The 24,500-nt window shown below is 44.8% G+C and overlaps 2 protein-coding genes across 5 annotated transcripts in view; one reads left to right on the top strand and one right to left on the bottom strand.

Annotated features, from left to right (window-relative positions):
* Positions 1-14,186, bottom strand: part of LOC142586001 (suppressor of tumorigenicity 7 protein homolog) — a 52,835-nt gene extending 38,649 nt beyond the window's left edge. For 2 of the 3 annotated variants that reach the window (XM_075697199.1, XM_075697198.1), the window contains exons 1-3: positions 13,766-14,186; positions 13,443-13,525; positions 11,748-12,081 (exon numbers count right to left, since the gene is read on the bottom strand). In XM_075697199.1, coding sequence (XP_075553314.1) covers positions 11,748-12,081; positions 13,443-13,525; positions 13,766-13,772 — 424 coding nt within the window. In that variant the 5' untranslated portion in view covers positions 13,773-14,186. Of the gene's footprint in view, positions 1-11,747; positions 12,082-13,442; positions 13,536-13,765 lie in introns of those variants that run through there. The other variant, XM_075697197.1, reaches the window with a different exon arrangement.
* Positions 14,187-14,257: 71 nt separating this feature from the next.
* LOC142586000 (PX domain-containing protein kinase-like protein) overlaps positions 14,258-24,500 on the top strand; it is an 82,607-nt gene continuing 72,364 nt past the window's right edge. Inside the window, exons 1-3 of one of the 2 annotated variants that reach the window (XM_075697196.1) lie at positions 14,258-14,422; positions 19,667-19,855; positions 23,665-23,761. In XM_075697196.1, the coding sequence (XP_075553311.1) occupies positions 14,309-14,422; positions 19,667-19,855; positions 23,665-23,761 (400 nt within the window). In that variant the 5' untranslated portion in view covers positions 14,258-14,308. The remainder of the gene's footprint in view (positions 14,423-19,666; positions 19,856-23,664; positions 23,762-24,500) is intronic. The other variant, XM_075697195.1, reaches the window with a different exon arrangement.

Genomic DNA, 24,500 nt, shown 5'->3' with positions numbered 1-24,500 from the left:
TGGCAATGGTAAAGTGTGTTTCATTGTTGTTATATATTTGATGTACAATAGTAAATAGAAAGAATGAAACATGCAGCGTTAATCTGGATTAATTCTAGATAACTAATTAAATTTGTGTGATGAGGGTTCCAGACTGCAGCGGAGAATTTTAACTTTGGGCATACAAGAGCTTTGTATAGAAGCATTTTGAGGGGAGGTGGGGCTTTATTGAAGTTATGTCATAAGTATCCTGATGTACGGTTAGCACTGTTACTGCTCATATTAATATGAGTATTCCATGTCAGATTGTAGGTAATAGTAACCCCCAAGCACCGGTATGATGAGTTCAATGTCACCTAGTTTGTACGTTGAGCTATCAAACTGCCAAGAAGCAGTTAATAGTTTGTGCTTATTAGGACCTAAATTCATGATCCAATTATCGCTTGCACCAACTTGTAATGTTATTCAAGTCTGTCTGCAAGATATTTTTATCATCATCATTATGTATTTCTCTGTGAAGTGCACAGTCATCGGCATACAAATGCACAGAAGAAGAAACACAGTTAGGTTTAGCTTAATATACATTAAAAACAAAAGTGGGCCTAAAACTGAACACTGTGGTACTCCCGATGTTAGGTTTACTTCAAGTGAGTTATGACCGTTAATTGGGAGGTGGTTTATTAGAAAATATATGAACCAAGACAGTATCTTAGAGTTGAGGTTGAGTGAGGAGAGTTTAAAGATAAGTAAGGCCTGATTAACTTTTTCAAAGGCCTTCGCGAGGCCTAAAAAAGAAAGAAAGCAGTTGATCTTAGAGTGTTTGTCAAGTACAGTATGCAGATGATGAGTGAACAGAAGTAAGTGGGTTTTACAGGAAAATGTTTGCCTAAAACCATGTTGGCTCGATGTGAAAAATGAATTAGATTTTAAATATTCAGCTATATGCGAGTACAATATATGTTACATAAGTTTACATGGAATGTTTCTTAATGAAATGGGCCAGTATGTGAGAGCAGGGTGTTTATTACCAGACTTATGTATTGGAACTACCTTACTGATTTTCCAATCCAGCAACAAGAGATTGTTGAAAGATCATGTACAAAAAGAGAGAAGAATATGTGCATGGCTTGGCTACATAATGGTGGTAGGCTGGGCACGGTCCAAGATGGTTAATTCTTTTTCTTAGCTGTGCTTAAACCGTGAACATAAGCTGACGGCAAGTTTCCTTTGGAAAGGTTTAAGCTGTTTCTGGTGTTTTGTATACACCATGACCCCAACAACAGTAATTTTTGTTGGTTGTTAGATTTTAGTTAGGTTAATTTCAAAGGTAATCTTATGGTTTGCATCTTCCAAGTGTTCAGCTATGGGGTTTCGCTGTCTGGAGAATGTTCTGACATCATTCTTGCGTTGCTTTATTCTTTCTGTCAAGTTTTTCGTTTAACCAATGTACACTGCTTGACAATTGGAACATCTGATTTTGTAGATGAATCCTTGAGCTCTCTCTCTCTCTCTATGAACGGTCCTTGGGTTTCTGTAGGAATTAAATTCTGAGGTGGGATGGCTCGAGAGCAATATTGTTTATGCATCATTATCTCTCATGTAAATATTGTAAACACATCTTTATATGTGACTTGTGCAATGTAACAAATTAGTGAAGGTGCTAGCTTCCCACGAGAAACAACAAAGGAGCTCTGCAGTGGTCGTCACCTCGGACTGGACAACATGATGGATAGAACAGGACCCAACATGGCACGGTCCACATCAACGCCTACAACCCTGACGGTTGTGCTGGCTCAGCCGTCAGCTGCGGGATCCAGGAACATTCTGCGGCACCGATCACCACAAGGTGGAAGACTGTATCGCCATGTAAGAGCGTATAAGTGCCCGCAACAAATGGGATCTGACGATTATTTTGGCTAACTTGGTCTTCTACCTACAAGGCACGGCAAAGATGTGGTATTGCAACCTTGAGGAAGAGCTTAACAACTGGGACATATGCAAACAGAAGCTGAGGGACTTGTTCGGCCATCCCGCCGGGCGGAAGAGCACCGCTAAAAAAGAACTAGCGACCCACACCCAGACGTCCCCAGAATCATGCATCTCTTACATCCAGGACGTGCTGGGTCTGAGCCATAAGGCCGACAGCGATACGGCTGAGTCAGACAAGGTTGGGCATGCACTGAAGGGGATCGCTGACTATGCTTTCAACCTGCTCATGTGCAAAAACTGTGAAACAGTACAGGACATCATAAAAGAGTGTCAACGCTTTGAGCAGGCCAAGAACCGCCACATTGCAACACCGTTCGCACATCTGCTGAACTCATCTGCAACATCTTCTTGTGACGACAGGCTAGGAGTGCAGTAGCCATCATCATCAGATGACCTGATGTGGATAGTGTGGCGAGAACTTGAAGCCATGGCACCTGCAGCCCTTTTTTCCTGTCCCAGTGAGCCAAACAACTTGCCTACAGCACCATTTATGCAGGTAATAGTATGCGAAGAACTGGCTAATCTTGGAGTTCATTCTGTATGTGCCATTGCCGCTTCACAGCTGTCACAGCATTGCCGCTCCACTGACTGGTCCGTGGTATCCTGCACATTACCGAAATCCAGCCGACTGCAGACAATCTGCCAATCTGTTTTGCCTGCCGGTGTATCGGTCACGTTGCTTGCCATTGCAACAACCGTACTGTCTCCTCTCCTCTGCGACCGTTATTCACCAGCTATTATCACCCCAAACAAAACAAGCGTCGTTACCAACCTCCATTGGCATCGCAAAAGCCAAACAATGACACTCATGCTCCTTGGAACAGTCCCTTGTCATCATTCCGACATCACCAGTCCAGTTCACCACCAGCTTGTTGACCATCCTCCCTATTGCCGCAGGCTTGTTGCCCACCATCCCCGATGCAGCCCCGAGGCCCATCTCCAATAAACTAAGCGATGCAGCTCCCTGAGGTGACGCTGCATTGACGACTCGAGCGCAAAACCCTCCGATTACTTTTCTGATCAAATAGAACTTGATGGACGTTTTAGTCAATGGCGTCAGTGTCCCAGCACTCATTGACACTGGCATGCCTGAATCCGTGATGAGTACCCAATTGCGCTGACGAGTGAACAAAGTTCTCACACCCGCTGCATCACGCACAATCCGTGTTGCCAACAGAAGAACGCCTACCGTGCTTGGTATGTGCACTGCTTGCATTGGCATTGCAGGGGGCCTAACGACTGTTTTTTTTTTTTGCCATTTTGGAACAATGCCCTTACGACGTTATACTTGGCTTAGACCTTTTATCATCCAATTAAGCCCTCTTTGATTGCGTGTCTAGTGCCATTCAGCTTGAACTGCCCCACGGCTGCTATAGTCCACCAGTCATACAACCACGGTTATGCTCTCCCGAAGACATTCACCTGTCGCCTCAAGCACTCTACTGTCGCTAATGTCACTCTACTGTCGTTCCCATCTGTTCTAGACGGTGTCTATGTGCTACGTCCCTCCGCTGACATACTGCTTGAAATAAATTTGGCTGTTCCCCATACCATGCTCACTGTAACAGGCAATCAGACTTCGCTCCCTCTCCTTAATTTCAACTGCTCGACTCAAATTCTTCCAAGAGGCATGTCATTGGGCGATATCTCGCACGTGAACGATTGCGAGATATCGGCTCTTGATGCTGAAGTTCCGACACCCTCTACAGGAACCTCCGATTCACCGACTCTCAAAGACGAACTTAGCAAGATGAATGCACCTGACCTTCTTTCGACACAAGCTGCTTACTTCCACCGCCTCTCGGAAACTTACGGTGACATTTCTGACCTTGGCGGCCACCCTTTAGCCCAGACATCGGTGGTCACCCATCGGATTCACACCGGAGACGTGTGACCATAGCGTGTTTCACATGCTGAACGACAAGTAATAGCCTGCCACGAGAAGTCGATAAGATGTTGACTAAAGGAATTATTGGACCATCTTGCAGTCCATGGGCGTCCCCTGTTGCCCTTGTCAAGAAGGACAGCAGTTGGCGCTTTTGTGTGGATTACAGACACCTCAACAAAATCAGATGCAAGGATGTCTATCCCTTGCCATGTATTGATGATGCCTTGGACTGCTTGTACGGAGCCAAGTACTTTTCATCGATATACCTCCGATCAGGCTATTGGCAAATCTTGGTAGGTGACAGGGACCATGAGAAAACTGCCTTCATAACACCCCAGCGCCCTTCGAAAAAATGACGGACTCCTTACTTTGTGGCTATAAATGGTTCACATGTCTGTGCTATCTAGACGATGTCACAGTCTTTTCAATAACTTTTACAAGTCATCTAACGCGTCTATTGGCTATTCTTGCTGTGTTACGATGCGTCGGTCTATAATTGAACTCGTCCAAGTGCCCCTTTGGACGTCGTCAAATTACCGTTCTTGGCCATCTTGTCAGTGCCGCTGGGGTTCACCCCAACCACGTTGGACGTCGTCAAATTACCATTCTTGGCCACCTTGCCAGTGCTGCTGGTGTTCAAGCCACGTCATCATATTACCGTTCTTGGCCATCTTGTCAGTGCCACTGGGGTTCACCCCGACCATGTTGGACATCATCAAATTACCGTTCTTGGCCACCTTTTCAGTGCCGCTGGTGTTCAAGCCAACCCTGACAAGATTATCGCTGTCCAGAACTTTCCTGTTTCGTCTTCCAGCGCAGATGTAAGAAGCCTTGTTGGGCTGTGCTCGCATTTCCATCGTTTTATCAAGAATTTCGCCAAAACCGCTCGCCCACTCACCAACTTACTTAAGAAGGACATTCCTTTTACATGAGGCCTTGCTCAAACCAAAGCCTTCTGTGACCTCAGACGTTTGCTCACAGCTCTCCCATTGCTGGCTCATTATGATCCATCTGCCACCACTGCACTTCACACAGATGCCAGTGGCCATGGAATTGGGGCTGTACTTGTTCAATACCCGCCGTGGTTGCTCAGTGGCTATGGTGTTGAGCTGCTGAGTACGAGGTCGCGGGATCGTATCCCGGCCACGGCGGCCGCATTTCGATGGGGGCGAAATGCGAAAACACCCGTGTACTTAGATTTAGGTGCACATTAAAGAACCTCAGGTGGTCGAAATTTCCGGAGTCCCGCACTACGGCGTGCCTCATAATCAGAAAGTGGTTTGGGCACGTAAAACCCCATAGTTTTTTTTTTTTATTGTTCAATGGCAGCGTAACGCAGAGCGTGTAATTGCATACACCAGCCGCCTCCTGTCACCCACCGAGAGGAATTTTTTCCTTTCTATTTCAACAGGAGTGCCCGGCGTAGTTTGGGCAATTGCCAAATTCTGCCCCTACTTGTACAGCTTCACATTTTCCGTGGTTACCAATCACCACACCTTGTGCTGGCTCTCCTCACTTAAAGACCCCACTGGACGATTTGTTAGATGTGTGCTACAACTCCAAGAATGTTCATTTGCTGTTTTATAAAAGTCAGGCCATTTGCACAAGGACGCCGACTGCCTCTCCCATCATCCTGTCAACCACCCTGAATATGATGTGCATGGCAACGACTCTTGCGTCCTGGCCATTTCTGATCTGCACGACATCCGCACTGAACAATGGCGTGATGACTGCTTACGTGTTCTCATCGATTGTCTAAATTCTGGACATTCGTAGCCCACATTGCGCATGTTCGTGCTCCGCGACGACATTCTCTAATGTTGTAGCTTACGCCCTGAAGGATCAGAATTTTTACTTGTTGTACCACGCCATCTCCACACATCAGTTCTTGAGCAGTTGCATGATGCCCCTACTGCAGGCCACCTCGGCGTTTCGCATGCTTACTACCGCGTATGGTGCCGCTTCTACTGGCCAGGCCTGTACCATTCTGTGCACCACTACGTTGCAGCCTGTGCGCTTTGTCAGTGCCGCAAAAAACCTGCTGTGCTGCCTGCTGGACACCTTCGACCCTTCAATGTGCCCTCAGAACCATTCTTTCACGTCGATCTCGATCTTCTCAGCCCTTTTTTGACGTCTAAATCTGGCAATAAGTGGGTCATTGTCCCAACTGATTACATTATCCGGTACGCGATCATGTAAGCTTTGCGCACAAGCTGTGCAACTGAGGAGGCGTATTTCATTTTACATGACGTCAGCCTCCATTACGGCGCACTCCAACAGTTCCTCACTGATCGCAGCCGCACCTTCTCATCCTGAGTAGTTGAAGACCTACTTCACTCCTGTTCTGCTGAGCACAAGCTTTCCACTGCCTACCACCTGCAGACAAATGGACTGATGGAGTGGCTCAATCGCACATTGACAGAAATGCTGTCTATGTATGTTTCTGATGACCATAGTGCTTGGAACAGCACATTACTCTTTCTCATTTTCGCCTATAATTTGTCCCGCCACGAGACTGCTGGCTTTTCGCCCTTCTGCCTTCTGTTCGGCCGCCACCCTTCTTTGCCCTTTGACACACTGCTTCCTTCCTCGACGTGCATTCCCACTGAACATGCTCAAGATGTCTTCGCTTGGGCTTACACGGCATGCCAGATTGCCAGCTCCGGGCTCACTGAGTCTCAGGCCGCCCAGAAGATCCAGTACGACAGCCGACATTGGGTCGTTCGATTTCCTCCTGGCTCCGTTGTCCTCCTATGGACACGATGTGCGTTGGCTTGTCTGAAAAGCTGTGGCCGCGCTACACAGGGCCCTTCATGATATCATGTCAGCTTGGCGATATGAACTACGAGATCGCCCCACTGGACTCCCCATGGATGTTGTGCATGTGTCCCAGTTTAAGCCTCACTTTGCCGCGAGTTCACTTCCCTTATAATTCGCGCCGAGACGGCACCTTTTGGGGGTTATGTTAAGGAGCAACCAAGAGTGGCACCAGTTAGGAGATGATTTGACGTGTAGAGGTGCAATCGCTCTCGGCAGCCATGTTGTTTATGCACCGTTATCTCTTGTGTAAATATTGTAAATACATCTTTATATATGACTTCTGCAACGTAACAATATTAACAATGCTTGTTGTGCTTCTGCACTTGCTTGAATGTCCACTGCAGGAAATGCTCTTTCTAAGAAGAGCTGTTCCCATCAAGAGAGGTTTGCGGAGATACATCTACACTGTTTAGTTCCGAAGGCAATGAAAACAAATGTGTGTATGTCTTCTACAAGAAAAATGGCTGGCATATCAAAGGCCAGGAGGAAAAGATTACGAAAGCATGAGTCAAGGAGAACCTGGGTAGAGAGCAAAGAGATGGACTAGGTATTCGGTGTTTGTGTATCACAAGATGTCCCAAACGAATGTGTTGCACAGTATAGCGGTCAATACTTCTGTCTTACTCCATGCTCCATCCTCATGATTTGTATAATTTTCCTGTGATCATGTGCCCAAAGTGTTCTGTATTCCAGTGCATTTAGGTAAAAGAAAATAAACTAAATGCTTTTTTTTTATTTTTGCCATATGCATTGGTGTGCTGCTGATGTCAGCGTACTACTGGAAATACATACGCACTGTGCACCACTTGCAGGGGTACTAGTGAAAGCCACTCAGTGGCATAATTCGGAATTGTGGACAGGAGATGCAGCATGGCTGTCCCCTTTTTGCACCAAAGACGACAGATGTGCGGGGCTGGGGATTTTCTGTTTGTGAGCATAAAGGAATATTTTAGTGGCAGCAGTGTCCCGAGAGAGAAGCCACTCACGTACCCAATGTGACCGAGTTGAGATGGCCCAGTCCACATACATGTGGCCTGCCTTCCCCAGAGAGGCGTGATGGCTATGAAGGAGAGCTGACATGTGATTTCATCTTTCTTATAATTGCCCAATGCTGACTTATTTGCATTAGTTAGCTAGTCAACACACCACGTGATGACGTTATGCAGACAAAATAGTGTACCTAACAGCAGCTGTGCATTTGTTTCCAACATGAGGTAGTCCACGGAATCACCAAGCCAGTAGAAGAGTAAAACTTTTCAAGCCATTGGTAATGTAAGCTTGCGAGTTTTCATGAGAGCATGTAGTCCAGGAAGTGCATTTTAAAACACTGCACCACATTTATCATTTATTTAGATGCCTCCAATGGGTTCATATGACACTGCATCACAATTATTGCCAGAGTCAGACATTTGATACAACTTGAATAATTGGGAAATGAAATGCAATGTTACCATATACAGCCACAGGCTGAAGAAAGGCATAAGCCAGCCCTGAATATAATGTCCTGGCCTACAGCAGCTGCCAAGGAAAGCCCATGGGACAAGAGAAAGATGCTCCATGTGCACACACGGCTTTCTGCATGTTCATTTTCTCACGAGCACCCTAGGATTTGTCAATGCCGAGTCACACGCATTATTGCACGTATTATATTGCTGCAAGTATTATTGCAAGTAAAACTCTCTTTTTTATTTGTTCGTGAGAGCCAATTTATGCAATAAAATGGCACGTCCCAGGCTTCGTAGAGATCACAGTTCTTATTTTCACATTACATCTGGAGAGCTTTCTAAATGTTGAGGTACCAACAACAGCCACCGCTTATTTTATTGAGAAACAAAAGTGCCAGTTTAAAATTAATAGCAGTCTCGTACATGAAAGAGCATTTTGATATCAATATTCTCTGGTACTGAGCTGCCATCATGTTACTAAATTCTAAATACACACATACTATATTATAATGATCTCTCAATTCATGAACTTTCTGATGATGATGATGATGTGAATTGATCTTTCGTGTCTGCCCACCACTACAACAAGAAATGTAGACTGCGTCAGGCAAACGGTGCAGTGCCATGTCCCATTAGTTTTTACCAGTATCTGAACATCTCAGTGTGCTATAAGTACTTGCATTCTTCAGCAGGATGTGAAACATACTCAGGACGTCGCCTATAGTTGCAGATTCAATACACAGACTGCAATACACTGTGTGCAACGAAAAGACATGAAGCATCAGCCTGCACAGAGCAATTCCGGTACCTCCAGTCTCCACATTGTGTACAAGTGATGTGGCAATTGTGAAACTCGTGGCATACAATGCCTGCAGTCTTTAAATAGGAGCCAGACTGGCAGGAACACACCACATAGCACAGCCACAAGCGATGCGGTTCAGTATATACAGTGTGTTTGTCAGGTTTTAATGTCTGCTGCATTGGGATTCTCTGCTACAGAAAGCATAGGTATTCAATGTCTACTAAAACTTAGCTATGAAGAAGCCAAGTTTGAAACATCTCTTTCCTTTTCCAAAGTGGCATAGTACTCTAAGTGCAGGAATTATGAGTAAGGCTTGGCAGTTAAACCTACCCCCGGAAGGCAAGTGCTAGTTTCGGTTTCAAGGAACATGTGGGATCCAAGCGGTTGCCGGACATCCCAACTCGTTTATTTTTTATTTCTCTTTTTATGAATTTTAAATCGGGCGAAGTGCAGGAGGTGGTTGTCTTCGTTTGTCTGTCAAGCTTACCTCCGCTCACCCTTGCCACTCGCTCAGCGATATCACAAGTCGGATCGGGCTCGGTCATCTGCTTCGGTTGTCTTCCCAAGTATGAAGATGGGAAAGATAAGACAGAGAGGCTTGATCAGGTGTGCAACAAACAGAAGACGCAGGAAACCAGGTCAACCAAGCATTAGACGAAGATGGCTAAATCGGGGCATCACATGTGTTGCGCGGGAATTACAGTTCTGCAAAGTTTTTCAGGTGTCTTAATGACAGCTGGTAAGCACAAGAATTTAACTTTATTTTCTGAGCAGGTATTCACTTTGCACGAGAAAATCAGTTCTGTGCAAGCCTGAGTGGACTGACATAGAAGCAGTATCGCTTGACCCATTCGTCATGATGGCAGCCCATCTGCTGTCTGTGAAACACTTGTACTGAAGGGCTTGGGCATGTGTTTGTTGGGCTATACATTTTGTGCACTCATTACTTTGTTGACACATGCAGCCAAGGCTAAAGAAAAAAAGACAGCAGTGAAGTATTATCAAATTTCAAGAGGATGCATTCACGTAATTTCTTGTTGCGTTTTGACACATCATTATTGAGATAACATACTGAAGAAAGTTGAAGTTCTCTATTTTATCTAAATTTTGGAGCTGAGACAGTACCATAAGCTCCGTTACCTTGCTTTAGGCTTAGCTTCAGTGTGTGCAAGTTTGTGAGCACCTGTATTTTAGACAAGGCACAATGTTATTTGTTTTGCCTATACTGTACTTCACTATATAAGGCTGTATATCAGGCTATACTTATGATCAAGTACAGACTATTTAATGTCAATTAAGTACGAACTGGTAATCCCCCTTGCGATGAAGAGTGCTATTAAGTTTTTTAAAGCATTGTCGTTTACTTGCGTTGCTGTTGTGTCAAAATAGTGTCCTAATACTTGCCGTGATTTTCTGTATATATGAATACGATGTAAAGGATGATGACAGACAGATTACACGAGCCTGTAAGCGCTATAGAAATTGCCCCCTCATTCGGCATGTAGTTCAAATAATGAGAGCAATTATAGGCTACTTCCTGTTCATGCAGATGCATGTAGCCAGTTTAAAATTCTGTGGGTCCTTACTTCTCGTACAATGAAATGCGTGTATTTTACTCTGCCTTAGATTAGATTATGGGGTTTTACGTGCCAAAACCACTTTCTGATTATGAGGCACGCCGTAGTGGAGGACTCCGGAAATTTCGGCTACCTGGGGTTCTTTAACGTGCGCTTAAATCTAAGCACACGGGTGTTTTCGCATTTTGCCCCCATCGAAATGCGGCCGCCGTGGCCGGGATTCGATCCCGCGACTTCGTGCTCAGCAGCCCAACACCATAGCCACTGAGCAACCACGGCGGGTCGTACTCTGCCTTCTTTCTGTAAGCCACAAACTGTGCCGCCATCATAGCATACTGGATAGCCAAGTTCCGTGCGACCAGCCCTGATGGTTAATTTTCGCATTGGCTTGCATCTTCTGGAATCTATGTTCGCTCATTATGTACAAATTTCAGTTGTGAATGAAAATTGCTTCTGCAGATTGACACTTTCACACTGCGTGGAGAGGTCAGTCTTTTTCTGTACAGAATGAGTGAATAAAAATAAAACATAAAACATAAAATATCGGCCAACGTTAGCTGATCCACTTCACAACATGTGAACAAAATTAACGATTGATGGTACCAGGAAGTTATTTTCTTTATACTACCCCCCACTATATCTGTGGACTAGTTAAACTGTAGCCCTAAACTTAACCACAAGTTAGTAATTTCAAAGTGACTAGTTTCACGAAATGATGAAATTTAATATATTACCTGTGAACATTGGTGTTTAATGACGGTTTGCTATATAAATATTTTTCATTATAATTGCTTGAGACTGATGTGTATAAGCGCTGTGCCAGTGCTTTAAAATATAAATAGAAGCTTCGAAGGTTAACGCGGCAGAACAAAAGCATTTCGTAAACACGGCATACTTCAGCGGGTTCTGCTCTACGATTTGGCCAATGTCGCCACGTGGCCAGTGGACCTGCAAGAGAGCACGAACACAGCCCAGTTGCATGTGAAGTGGGAAAGGAGGGCTTTGCGGCAAGCCTCCTCCTTCCGGTGGCGCGCCCTCTCCCTTTACCTTCTGACCTCATCAGTGATGTCATGGAGGCCTTGTTTTGTTTGTGAATTATTTCCAGTTGGATATCCGGCAACCGCCAGTGGTGGAAGCGGCGCTGCCGCCTCGTATCGGCAAGCGACAGAGTGCCCCAGGGGGGGGTATAGGGAGTTTCTATCCCTTGGTTAAACTAGGAAAGGTGCACAATAGCAGCCATGTCCCACCTTCACAATCGGGGTGTCCCGCATCTGCTTCGCAAGCGAACAGCGTCTGATGGTCTTGTGCAGAGAGGTTCATATCGTAGAATGTTAGCGGCTCACGGCGGGTAGCAGTCAGGAAGCGCGAGTACTCGGCGCCGCGCAGCAGCGACAGCGGGTTGCGCCACACCTTGCACTCGCCAGCCGAGGAAGGCGTGGGCACTGAGGAGGGGCCCCTGTCGGGGGGCCGGTCCCCCTCGGCCTCCTCTGCACCACCCCCCAGCCATGGAGAGAGGTGGTTCAGAGACACCTGCTCGATGAATGACGTCCCATACTTGCGGAAGTACCACCACTCGAAGATCTACAGGCACAGGAACAATTCAGCATATGTTGTAATACAAGTGAAAGACCCTTCCTTCCAATCTATCAGATGATCACAGCAACCATATGCTGAGCTTTGTGAAAATTTGCTGTAGTAAGAGCTCAGCAATGACACTCCAAAGCCTTTATCACAATTAAAATGCAAGAAATATAGATATCTGCACGTAATAACGGCCATTGAAGATAACAATGGAGGAAAGTGCTTGATTCCGGTTAAGGCAGAAAGCTGAACTAGTTAGTTTGAACAATATCACACGTTTACAGTGCTAGAAAAAGAACCCTATAACGAATGAATGTTAGAATATGTCAGACTAATGATTCTTGTCGTGGGTAAGCCATGCCATTTCATTTAATGGCTTCTCACTGGCCTAACCAATAGTACCACTGCTAAGTACTTTGTTTTGCAGACAAAATTTAATAAAATGAAGAGCTTGCTGCTGAGCGCTCTGCCTCTAGTATATTGCTTGCGTGAATTGTTGCTGCCAACAAGTGACAATATAGGCAACAGTACAACACAGGACAACTTCTGGCTTAACTTGAATAATAAGTTGTCAAAAGAGACAGAGAATGTGTGAAGCAGATGGTGACTTTTGCACAAATAACAGAAGCATTTTACACTATGATGTAACATGAGCTCTTCAGGCAAAAGGTTCCACGTCCTAACGAGGACATGATCGTTCAAACTGAACAAAGTAATTGAATGATTCTACATAGGTAACTGTACTGTCTTCTATCAGTTCCTGTGTAGGTAGCATTAGGATATATTTTGCACACAGAATAAGGACTAGCACTGTTGTTAATAAGTTTACTATTCCTGACAAGTCATGAGAGATATTTGCCTCAGAGTATGGTAGCTGTGCAAAAATAACTAACATATAGAACGGTTTACAACACATCTAAATCTAAAAAGTATATTTCTTTTTATAAAGAAAACCGCTTTTTCAACCCTTACTGTGTGCTGCACTGTTCAAGAGCATTTTGAATGCCGAATGTTAAATAAATGGTGTCACTACAATTTATGTATTGTAGCGGACACACACACACACACTATAGTGCACTTTATGGCAGAGCAAGATTATTCGAAATTATTGAGAGTCACGATCTCGTGTGTCAGAAACCGCAGCAGCAAATGATGGTCACGCTAATTTATAGCTTTGGCCAACAAACACGAAAGCTGGCCCTCCATCATAAACGTCCAAAGAGCTCGTGCTTGCCGCAGTGCAAAGGCGGTGTTCACACTGAATATATTGACAACGAAGCTGCGAACACAGAGTGTGGTCGCACACAGAGAAGCGGCCGGAAGCGAGTCCGCACACGGGAGAGGCAAGCTGTCGAACTCACCAATATCAGGCCGGAGATCAGGGACGAGGTCCCCGTGAGAGCAACGTAGAACTTCGGCGTGAGCGTGTTCAGGAAGACGGAAGCTGAAAGCATTTAGCGAAATGTCACAGCAACCGGGCGAAAAATGATACGCATCTCCCTAAACGTCGGCACATGTGGCGCGTCACCTAACAGCTGTGAGCGAGATCGCAAGGATGCACGAGTACGCTAACTGAGCTAGTCGGGCGGCGTTTATAATGTATCATGTAATACAATTATGAGACCAACAAAGCGTCACAACACAGTTCACGTAGGTTACGCAAGTGCAATACTCCGTCACTCACCCATCATCTAGACAGCGGTTTCGTGGTGCTCCGAGAAGTCGGGCACCGTCCACGACTTGAGAAAACTTTTCGAGCGTTCAGTTGTAGGAGTTTTTTAGGCTGTGATAGTACTCGCAATGAAGAGTTATACCGTGAGCAGGTACTTCATCCCGCTGTACCACCGCAGAAAGATCGGCATGACCGCGAGACGAAGTCCAACTTTTAAGCGCGCATCTGAAACATCAGGGACGATCCCAAACGTACTTGGCTAGCTACGAAAGTGGAAGGGTAGCCGCAGTGCAAAGGCGGTGTTCACACTGAATATATTGACAACGAAGCTGCGAACACAGAGTTGCATTCACTGCAATGCTGCAAAAATTAGCACACACAAAACACAAACGAAAAACAACGTCTGCTAGCCGTCTGAAGCCTGCGCTAGCTTCCAATGGATGAGCAACTTCGCCTCCTGAGGTTTGAGGTGCCTGTGAAGCACCACAGGAAGTCAGCGCCACCGCATCTCTCCAGCTGGCCACAGCCGCCGATGGTCGTCGCGCAGAAACATGAATGCCTCTAGCCATGGCGATGTTTGAAGAGAGGCGCAGCACGAAGATTTTACTTGATGACACGCTACCACTCTCGTGTGTAATTGAATCGTTCGAAAATGTGCAAGGCCATACTGTGAGTATGTTTCATCGCTCAGAGACTTTGCGCATGTGTGTTCGTGATGTCTCCACTAATGTCGTCTTCCACACCTCCCCTGACACTCGTTTCACTCCGTGGAGGATACGCCTCCACCACCGTCAGGTCGCCTTTTCTATTTGACGTGGGATATTTTACTCGTCGATAATTTGTTTGCTTGTTGCTCCTCCTGACATTCCCGTCTCATTGCGTAGTTTGCCGCGTGTGGTGTTTCTGCTAAGCTGTGCACACGACTCCGCTGCTGTTGACGATAAGGACGTTTGCAGCTCGTTGAATGTAGAGCCAATATAAGTATCGGTTCATGGAAGTTTCGCCACCCGCGATTCGCCTCAACTATCATGAGCATACGGTGCCAACTTCGTGCATCACAATAAACTTGCAGATTTTTTTTTCTTGTTTCCTTGTATTTGTACTCGTTTCTGCTAGTGGGGACATGCATAACTGCCTTGAGAGCAGCGCGATTGCAACGTAGCATAGCAGCGAACGCAATTTTGTTGATGCACCGACCAACACTTGCACTCGCGTGCCTCACTGGCCTTGAATACTTTCCTTTACGTTGCAAAAGGAGGAGCTCATGTACGGCTATGTTAGTAATTAACTGTGTGTTCTTTCACAGAAATGTTGTACCGGTGTTCGATCGCGCCCTAATAAATGCAGATCGAGCGCTTCTACCCTAGTTTTGAAGCACACTTGACGATCATGCTTCGTGGCTCGATCGTACTCAAAAAGTTATGCGCAGGTCGACCTCAGCCAGAACTATATAATGTATACATGCACATGCAACAGGGATATTAAAAAATAAAACGTGTCAACCACACTAGCACAAATTGTTGGATAAACAATGCAGAGTAAACTAGCACAGCATAATTTCTTTTGAAGATCCCCAAGTGTATTTACACAATGACCCTAGTTCTTGTCCCAACATTTTAAATGAACGTTTTGCACTGCCCGCACCTCTGTTTTCATGCGATTTTCTCTACAAAATTGCATTATTTTTGGTCAACATTATTTAATGGAACTTTTGATTGACGTTGTGTGCTTGGTTTGTTTGGACAATCATGCAGGTGTCACAAGTACACTTCTGATGGCAATCGGGGCTCATCCGGATTGAACTTTATCCAGATCGAATGTTGCTACGCGGTCATTTGCAATCACAATCTTCCGGGATGCAAATCTGCACAATTGTGATTGATGGATGGATGAGCCTTTTAAATCGGGTGGCGGCACACACCACCTAGCCGTGACTAATAATATATTTTGTACTTAGTGGAAGGTGAAATTTCACTCTTGCCCTTGATTTTATCCACCAATCAGATAACCACCATTTGGTAATTTCTACCCACTTAAAGCCTATTTTTCCTCCACTGTCCCTAAGCCCCAATGCTTTGAAAAAATCCGGCCCGTTGCTTTGAACTGTAGGTTGAGGCCAGAAAAGTATCAGGTGTTCAGCCATTTCCTCTTCCTCTCCACACACTCCGCATAACGTGTTTATTCCTTGGCACTTGACTCTGTACGTCACAGGCTGACGTCTGCACCCTCTAGCGCACTATTCTGAAAAAGCTAAAAACACAAAGTGAAGTCAGATCAATAAAAAGTGTTTAAACATCTTTTTATAAGCCATAATAAGTTGAAAAATTGAAATATCCTGCAAATCTGAATTTGTAGCCAAGGCATTGTGCAGTTCTGAGAGTTGCCGATGATCAGCAGATGACAATAGGTGTCCTGTGATGATAACTCGATATAGATCATTGGACCATGCATTATCAACCATTGTTCAGTGCGATCAAGAAATCTGATTACCCGCAGTGGTTGCTTAGTGGCTATGGTGTTGGGCTGCTAAGCATGAGGTCGCGGGATCAAACCCCGGCCACAGCGGCCGCATTTCGATGGGGGCGAAATGCGAAAACACCCGTGTACTTAGATTTAGGTGCACGTTAAAGAACCCCAGGTGGTAGAAATTTCCGGAGCCCCCCACTACGGCGTGCCTCATAATCAGAAAGTGGTTTTGGCACGTAAAACCCCATAATTTAATTTTAAGAAATCTGATTCAGATTGGCCTTGATCACGATCAGAAGCGTACGTGTGACGCCAGTATTAGTTGCTGATGATGCTGGCAAAGTGCATGTGCAACTGTGGCAAGCAAAACTTTCAGGTGTTCTCTTTAAAAAATGAGGACCAAAGGATGTGATCATACTTTGTAGTTTGATCCACAGGAAAGCAGCAGTGAATTCAAATCTTATTTGGAATTCATTGAGGTAAAACAGCAGGTCACTTTTTACTTCGGGGCAAAAGGTATGGCGCTAAGCAGACAAGGACGAAGTCAGACACAAACAACATGTACGGGTGCCCACTTCCAACTGTTTATTCACCAGAAACCACGAAACTTTATGCATGAAACCTAGGTGCAAAGTAGTCACAGTAAAAACTAATAAATAGGATAGGAGCTATCAATCGCTCATAAGCCAGTGATCATCAGAGTAACTGCATTGTAACTGAACGTAACTGAACTGTCAAGGCAGGCATATAGGAACACGCATGCATTGCAGGCACAAACCAAGTAGCAAACCAAATGTGGCACCTGCATGTTCTAATCATGATGGCGATTACAGGCTATCGGTTATGAATGACATTTGCCACTTAATGCTAGTGACGGCTTGCTAATGCACTTATTGCCCGTTGTTTTTATTAAGAATGCCTCGATTATCTCCCTTTCAGTGCGGTTTCTTGCTTTCCTTGGAAAAGTTTAGTCCAGGAGTGGCGCGCAACCACACCGCTTGCAGTGGCCTGTCATGTGCCCACCCATGTTGCTGTTAACTGCCAGCCAGTACTTTCTCACACGATTGTTGAAGCATCGTCCCGTTTGTCCAGGATAACTCAACTCAATTTCTGTTCCTTAAGCTTAGTTTCATGAAAGCCCAAGTATGCTGGATGTATAACCCAAGGACTAAGAAAAGCCTTCTGCCATTTTTTGACAGTGCACATTCTAAACTGATCAAGAGGGGAATAGCTAACACGTGCCTCAATTCGGCATTAATGAAGTCATGCGAGCACAACACAATCTTGTTACAGGTTTTAGTAATCAGATTAGCCGTTTGAAACACGCCCGATTTCCTCTCTCCGCTATTACGGGTGTGTGCAAAAGCCTCCTGCAGAAAATAAAACACGGGAAGAAAGTGCAGGAGCCAAAAGAAATTAATATTCATATGATAACGCACATACATAAGCTGTCAGACAATATAAAGAAGGTTGCAGCTAGATACAGTGTGCAAATTGTATTTTCCGCTCCATGGAAACTGGCCAAGATTTGCCCTTTGATGGTAAATAAGATGCCAGCTACATGCTCCAAGAAGCATGCCACATGATACACAAATTGTGCTAGCGATGTACAATATTCCCCAAAGCTGTGGCAGGGCATACATTGGACAAACGGGACGATTCTTCAACAATCGTATGAGAGAGTATCGGCTGGCGGTTAACAACAACATGGGCGGGCACTTGGCAGGCCGCTGCAAGTGATGTGGTTGCGCATCGCTCCTGTACCAAAAAATTTTTCCGAGGAAAGCAAGAAACCGCACTGAAAGGAAGATAATCGAGGCATTCTTAATTAAAAGGATGGGCACTAAGTGTGCTAGCACGCTGTCACTAGCATTAAGTGACAAAGAAATGTCACTCATAACAGGTAGCCTGTAATTGCCGCCAAGATTAAAACGCGCCGGTGCCACATTTGGTTTGCTACTCGGTTTGCGCCTGTAATGCCCGCGTGTTCCTATATGCCAGCCTTGATAGTTCAGTTTAGGTCAGTGCAGTTACACTGTTATGTATATCCACTCTAATGATCACTGGATTACGAGTGGTTGGTAGCTCCTATCACATTTGTTAGTTCTTTACTGCGATTACTTTGCAACTAGGTTTCATGTATAAAGTTGCATGGTTTCTGATGGATAAACAGTTGGAAGTTGGCGCCCTTATATGTCGTTTGTGGCCTGCTTTGACCTAGTTTGCTTAGCGCCATACCTTTTGTCCTGAAGTCGTGAAACACTAGCTCAGCAACAAGCTTTGTTAAATCACTTTTTACATACAGCGTGTGATGATGCAATTCTTTATTATTCAAAATCCATGTTAAGTCAAGCAAAACTAAATTTTGAATGGTCTGCTAAGCTTTCAACACATTTCCAAACTGCTTAACCCAAGCAAAGCTTCCACTTAAGAGGAAGCTGTTGCTCCAGGCCTCCTATCAAAATACATGGGAAAGGAGGAATTGTTTTTCTTGGCAATCACTGCACTAAATTTGATGAGGTTTGTTTCATTTAAAGAAAAAGTTAAAACCTAGTGACTGGTGGTTGCAAATGTTTGATTTAGGCCGTCAATCTTTTAATAAAAATTGTTATAAATTGTAAATGTTCAGGAACGAAACTATTAAGTTGTCAACTCTGTAACTTGGCAATGAAAAATTATATCACAATTCTGTAAATGATGCCTGATAGAACATCTAAAGCGGACAAAACTGATATGTTATACTTGGTTTTCAACTAGACGACTAATTTGTGAGCAGAGCTTTTGCAAAACTTTTTTAAGGATTGTAACAAATCCATGCAAGATATAAGTTGACATGTAAGATTTGTCTGCTCTGGATGCTCTAATGTATGCAGTTTACAGAACTGCGATATCTTCTCTAGGTGCATAGTTGTGAATTTGTAAACTTCGTGCTTTTATTTTTTTTAATACCTACCAATTTTTGAATATTTTATTTAAAAAATTAAGACCCTAAATTGAAATTTTGCTTCCAATAGTCACTAGAATATAACTTTCTCTTTATAACTTTCTCTCTCAAACGCAACAAATTTCATTAAAATTGGCCCAGTGGTTATCTCAGAAAAGTGTTTCTGCGTTTTACATGTATTTGAATAGGCGGCATCAGAGTTGGGCCTGAGCTAAAGCTTCCTCTTAACCTTCTGTATTCCCAATGTGATAAAAAGGCATTCATAATGCATGGGTGTCAGTTCACAGGTACCACTACAAACGAGCCCCACCAACCTATTTACATTTGGACCTTTGATATCCAATGTGCATATATGAGGACCCACTTTTTCTTTGCCATAACCTTGTGGTAGCTGATCCTTGTGCATTCGCATGTGTCCACACTGCAGTTCAATAATTTAGTTTAGACCACATCTCTCAGAATGCAAGCAAACCGAGGGCATGAACAATGTGTCCTTGTCCCAGTGCTACAACCTACGAGTGCAGCGGGGTTTTCACCAGGAGATGACGTGGATGGTGCAGAGGCGGTACAGTGACTTCAATGCCCTCCACAGCCAGCTCCAAACTTCTGGGCAGGAGTTGCCTCTGCCACCTAAGAAACTGTTCAATAACATGAGTCGAGAATTCATTGCCGAGAGACAGCAGAAGCTGCAGGTAGACTATTTAATTTTATTTTTGCATGCACAGCTTTGTTATTTATGTATCATAAAGGCTGACATTGTTTGTTTGTTTATTTATTTATAATACCCTCATGGTCCAAATTAGCATCACAGATGGGAGTGGCAATGAGATAGAGACAAATAAAAGTAAATAAATAAAAAATACAGCAGTCCATAAAAGAGACAATAACTGCTTCTTATGCAATGTCAGTTAATGTTTCAAGAATAGTGACAATGAGAAAAAGAAAAAAACGAACGATAAAGTAATAGAAGTGTAGTGAGTTAAAGGGAAGCTGAAGAGTCTGTCGAATTCAATAAGATGCTCATATACGGATGCGGGAACCATAGAAACCATGCAGGTACAATTTTGGGGGGGATTTTTCACTTTGGAGCAACGCAATCATCAGTTAAAATTGCGCTGTAGCTCCGCCCCCCGTAGAGCGCTGCGCGCTGCTGCTGACGCTGGTGATGCGAGCGGAGACCGGAAACCGCGGCGTAGTGACGTCAGCACTGGTGTTCCGTTCCTTCGCAGTCTCCGCAACCGTGTCTGACCGGGCTTATTTCTGCGTGCGTGCCGTCCTAATCTGCTTCGCTCGACCCTACATTCCTTTGTTTGTGTGTATATAGGAGTGGTAGTTGACGTGCGTAGCATCAATTGAACTTGTAGGCCAATCATGCCGGCATTAATTCTGTGCAGCCTACGCTTGCACGAACACCAGTGGCGGCAACGATGTTCCGATGTTCCATTAGTTCCTGCAAGACAAGAAGCTTTCAGCTAAGTGGGAGGCTGCTGTGAAGCAAAACAACTTTAAGCACTCAAGAACAACAGTGTTGTGCTCTGACCACTTCTGTGACGATTACTGCCGGAGTTTATCAATAATGCGTGCTTTGGGTTCTCCTTCGTGTTAGCACGCTGAACGGAAGGTGCGTGTTTATCTCCCACCCTTGACGCAGGTTCCATCGCCAAGCGCCACGAATTTTCTATTCGCACGTGTGTTGTGAAACAGCCTGCATGCAGCTACCACAATGCAGTGCAAGCGTAAAGTTTGCATGTGTTGGAAAGCCTGCTCACGCCAGGACGCTGCGCTCCCCCTTCTCTCGCACACATAGAGAAACCGACCATCTCACGTAGCCGACGGAATTCACCGGTTACGAGTAGCGTGCGGATGGCGCGCTGATAAAGGTTCTATACTACGCGTGCTACAACAGCCGGTAAACTTTTCCCGCGTTTAAACCATCTGTGTAGATTGCCGACAGCTTTGGGGCAGTGCACAAATACCGAAGATTGCATCACCGCTTACATTCTACGAGGAGGCATGCAGGAACATAGCACTACAGTTGTTTGCCCGGAAACGTACTCACTGGAACGCTGAATGTAGCTTAGCAAAAAACACACTCGCCAAAGAATATTTCCAACACAAGGAGATGCTAACACTTCTCCTTCGTTTGCGTGGAAAGCAGTGCTTGCAGCAGCATTTTTTGCTTCTTGGAGAGGCCGGCTCTTCGCAATCGGCTCGTACATGTAGGGAGTAAAGTATAAACCCCTTACAAGTGATCTTGCACGCGACAGCGACAGTGCGACAAGCAAGGCGATGGCTGTCGCGTTCACTCGTCGCCTGCAAGCCGAACTCCACGCGAGCGACGGCTTTCAGCGATGACTTCCCGGTATGAGGGCAGCAATATACGTGCCGAAACTAGCGTGACGCATGCCTTATCAATTTAAGTTGATGTATTTTACTGAAAAAGGAGCATAAAATATTTCTGAAGGTCTTACAGTAGGTTCTTATTCTTGCACGTGTAAAATTCAATAGTTTGCTCGTTCCGTGCGACAAATATTAGTATTTGAGTTATGTACATCCAGTTCTGGCTTCGCACTATTGGCTAGTCGCTCATAGCACTTCCGGGCAACGAGCGACGAGTTCTAGATTTCTAGAAACGAGCGATCCAGCGTCAACACCGAGCGATCTGTTCAAGCGACGGCCCGTTTTGTCGCTCGGAGCCGTCACCCGTCACCATCGCGCGCAAAATCGCTCTCGTGGAGTTCTTACTTAACGCCGAACTCCTCATAGAAATGCAAGCTCTCGAAATTTTCCATGACCGTCTCAGCAAAACAGCATCAAACTACCTTGCACCATGCTTTGTGTGTAGCGGCAGCAGTTGGTCCGGACGAACACCATTGTTGACGTCACGAAGCGCCCGACCAATCACAGGCGGAAACGAGGCGCGCGAGCTGGGCGTGTCTGCTGCTGCACTTTTCGTCGAAATAAAATATGTTTGCGTTTTCTTTCGCTCAATTTCAATGCGATATTCGAATTCAGAGGGTTGAAAACCACGACGTACTGCTCTTCACTCATTTTTTCTGGAAAAGCTTTCAGCTTCCCTTTAAAGAATAGTAGCTGCTACTTACACAATACTAGCTCTAAAAGCATGTATATCAATAAAGGGCCCCTCACCAGGTCTGGCCATTTTGAGCTGACAAGCGCAGAGTATACAATACGATATAGTGCTATAACGCTATAATGATCTAATGATAATGATATAATGATCTAATGATATAATGCTATAACGCTATAATGATCTTGTCTACAAAGTATTACGTTGCTTTGTGCCACAGAAAGATCTGAAAATTTCAAACTGAATGTCATTTTCTCTTCTCCTCGCGGCCACTGCGCTCTAAGCCGGAGGATGTCGTACACGTGCTAGTGTGCCTACATACACGTGTTTGTGCTGTGACGTTGCTCATACGTGACTTCGAGAATTATTCAAGGCAACATATGCTATTTGTGTAATATGTTGCTTGAATGTACGAATGAAAGCTTAGAGAAATAATAAAACACACAAACCGAATGTATGCATGTTTTTGTTTTACTTCGCACCGCAGCAAGAGAGATGTACTTCCTATTCATCTGCTTGGTCCCACGTCATGCTGTCGCGCACAGACACAAAACTATGTAATTTTCTACCGTGTTCCAATGCGGGATCATGCCCTGTGATCCGCTTGTGTCTGCCTCAGTATTCGTGTAGCACTGACTAATACCGCTAGTCAGGTGTCCATGTGCACAGCGCACAAAATCGTGCTCTGCGCGAAAGAAGGCAATCACAACAGCTCGCACGCGACACTGTCAGCGGAAGTGCACTGCGCCGCAAAAAAGCGAGGGAAAAAAAATGAAGGTGGGCCTTGTGACGTATGCGTCATGTGATCCTCGAGGTCCGGTATGGGAGAACACCGAGAAGGAATTTTGCTTGTGGACGCTAGATGGGGCAAGTGGAGAGAGTCTCTTGCTTGGCAGTGGAGCTCGCCTCCTGAAATCATGGGTTCGCAGCAATGAAATATTTCTATCTCGGCTATTAATGAGCCGATATGAAACATTTTTGCAGCAGAACGCTCCCTAAAGGACACATAACAACTTACAGCATATAACCAAAATTTGTTATGTGGCCTGTTGAGGGGCCCTTTAATGTTAACAGTATGTACAGGAAAAGGTTTCCATTTTTGAGATGTACGATTTTCTGTTGCATACAGTGGTGGAGGAATGATTTCATGGTCAATATAATAAAGGAATGATACCTTCTGATGTCATAATGAAAGCATCATTACAAACTTCATTATTGCACAATTGAAATCGATCATATTTGTTTGTCACATTAGCATAAACTGAATTTTTAAACCATTAGCACAAATATGGTTACAAGTCCGGAGGCAGTAGTACTTTAAGCTTTACCAGGCTTGCCACCATGTCATGTTCATATTGCTTGTCATGTGCAAAGTTGCATTTGTAATGCTTTACTTTAAAAACTGTTTAGGAATATTTGGACCAGGTGCTTTCAGAGCCCTTAATATCGCAATGCCTGGCTGTCAAGCGCTTCCTGGACCCAAATAATTACAACCAAAACTTCTGTGGTGCGTATGTGTCCCATGCCTTTGTCATTAATTTTGTATTGTAACTAGACCTAGAACTATGTCAATATTGTGGGCATTTATTGTGCACTTGTTCATCGTGTGTGTGCTCCTCTTCTTCATCGTGCGTCTAGTCGGATCATCATAGTAGACTGTGCCAAGGGTTTTTCGCCGCATCTCTCAGGCTCAATAAAGATTGGCTCATACTGTGACGTCATAAATAGTGGAGGTGCGGGCTTGTGACGTCACAGTAAGAGCCAATCCTTATTGCGCCTGAGAGACACGGCGAAAAACCCTCGGCACACTATGATGATGCGACTACACGCATGATGAAGAAGAGGAGCACACACATGATGAAGATAATGTACAGATGATGAAGAAATGCACAATAAATGCCCACAATATATATTTAAGAAGTATCCTTGGTTTGGCCACACTTTCCACATTAGTTCAACGGTATCAACATGGTTGATAAGTGCACTCTTGGACCATACACTTCACTTTGACACACCATGCAGGAGCCAGTTGTGCATGCGTGTTTACTGCTCTGCCCTCATTGCACTCTTGGATGCGCAGCCAGCACGGGCAGTGTGCAGGCTGCTTGCAGCAGATGATCCTAGACTGCTCTTGTTTGTTAGTGGTGAGCGGACTGGGTCTGAATTTTTGTTGTAGTAGTCAGTTTAGCTGGCATAAGAGTTACAAGTCAAGCATGAGTAGTCGTTGGAACATGTTGGTAAGTGCT

The sequence above is a fragment of the Dermacentor variabilis genome, chromosome 6 (assembly GCF_050947875.1).
Source record: "Dermacentor variabilis isolate Ectoservices chromosome 6, ASM5094787v1, whole genome shotgun sequence".
Classification (NCBI taxonomy): Eukaryota; Metazoa; Arthropoda; class Arachnida; order Ixodida; family Ixodidae; genus Dermacentor; species Dermacentor variabilis.
This window is presented reverse-complemented; position numbering and strand designations above follow the sequence as displayed.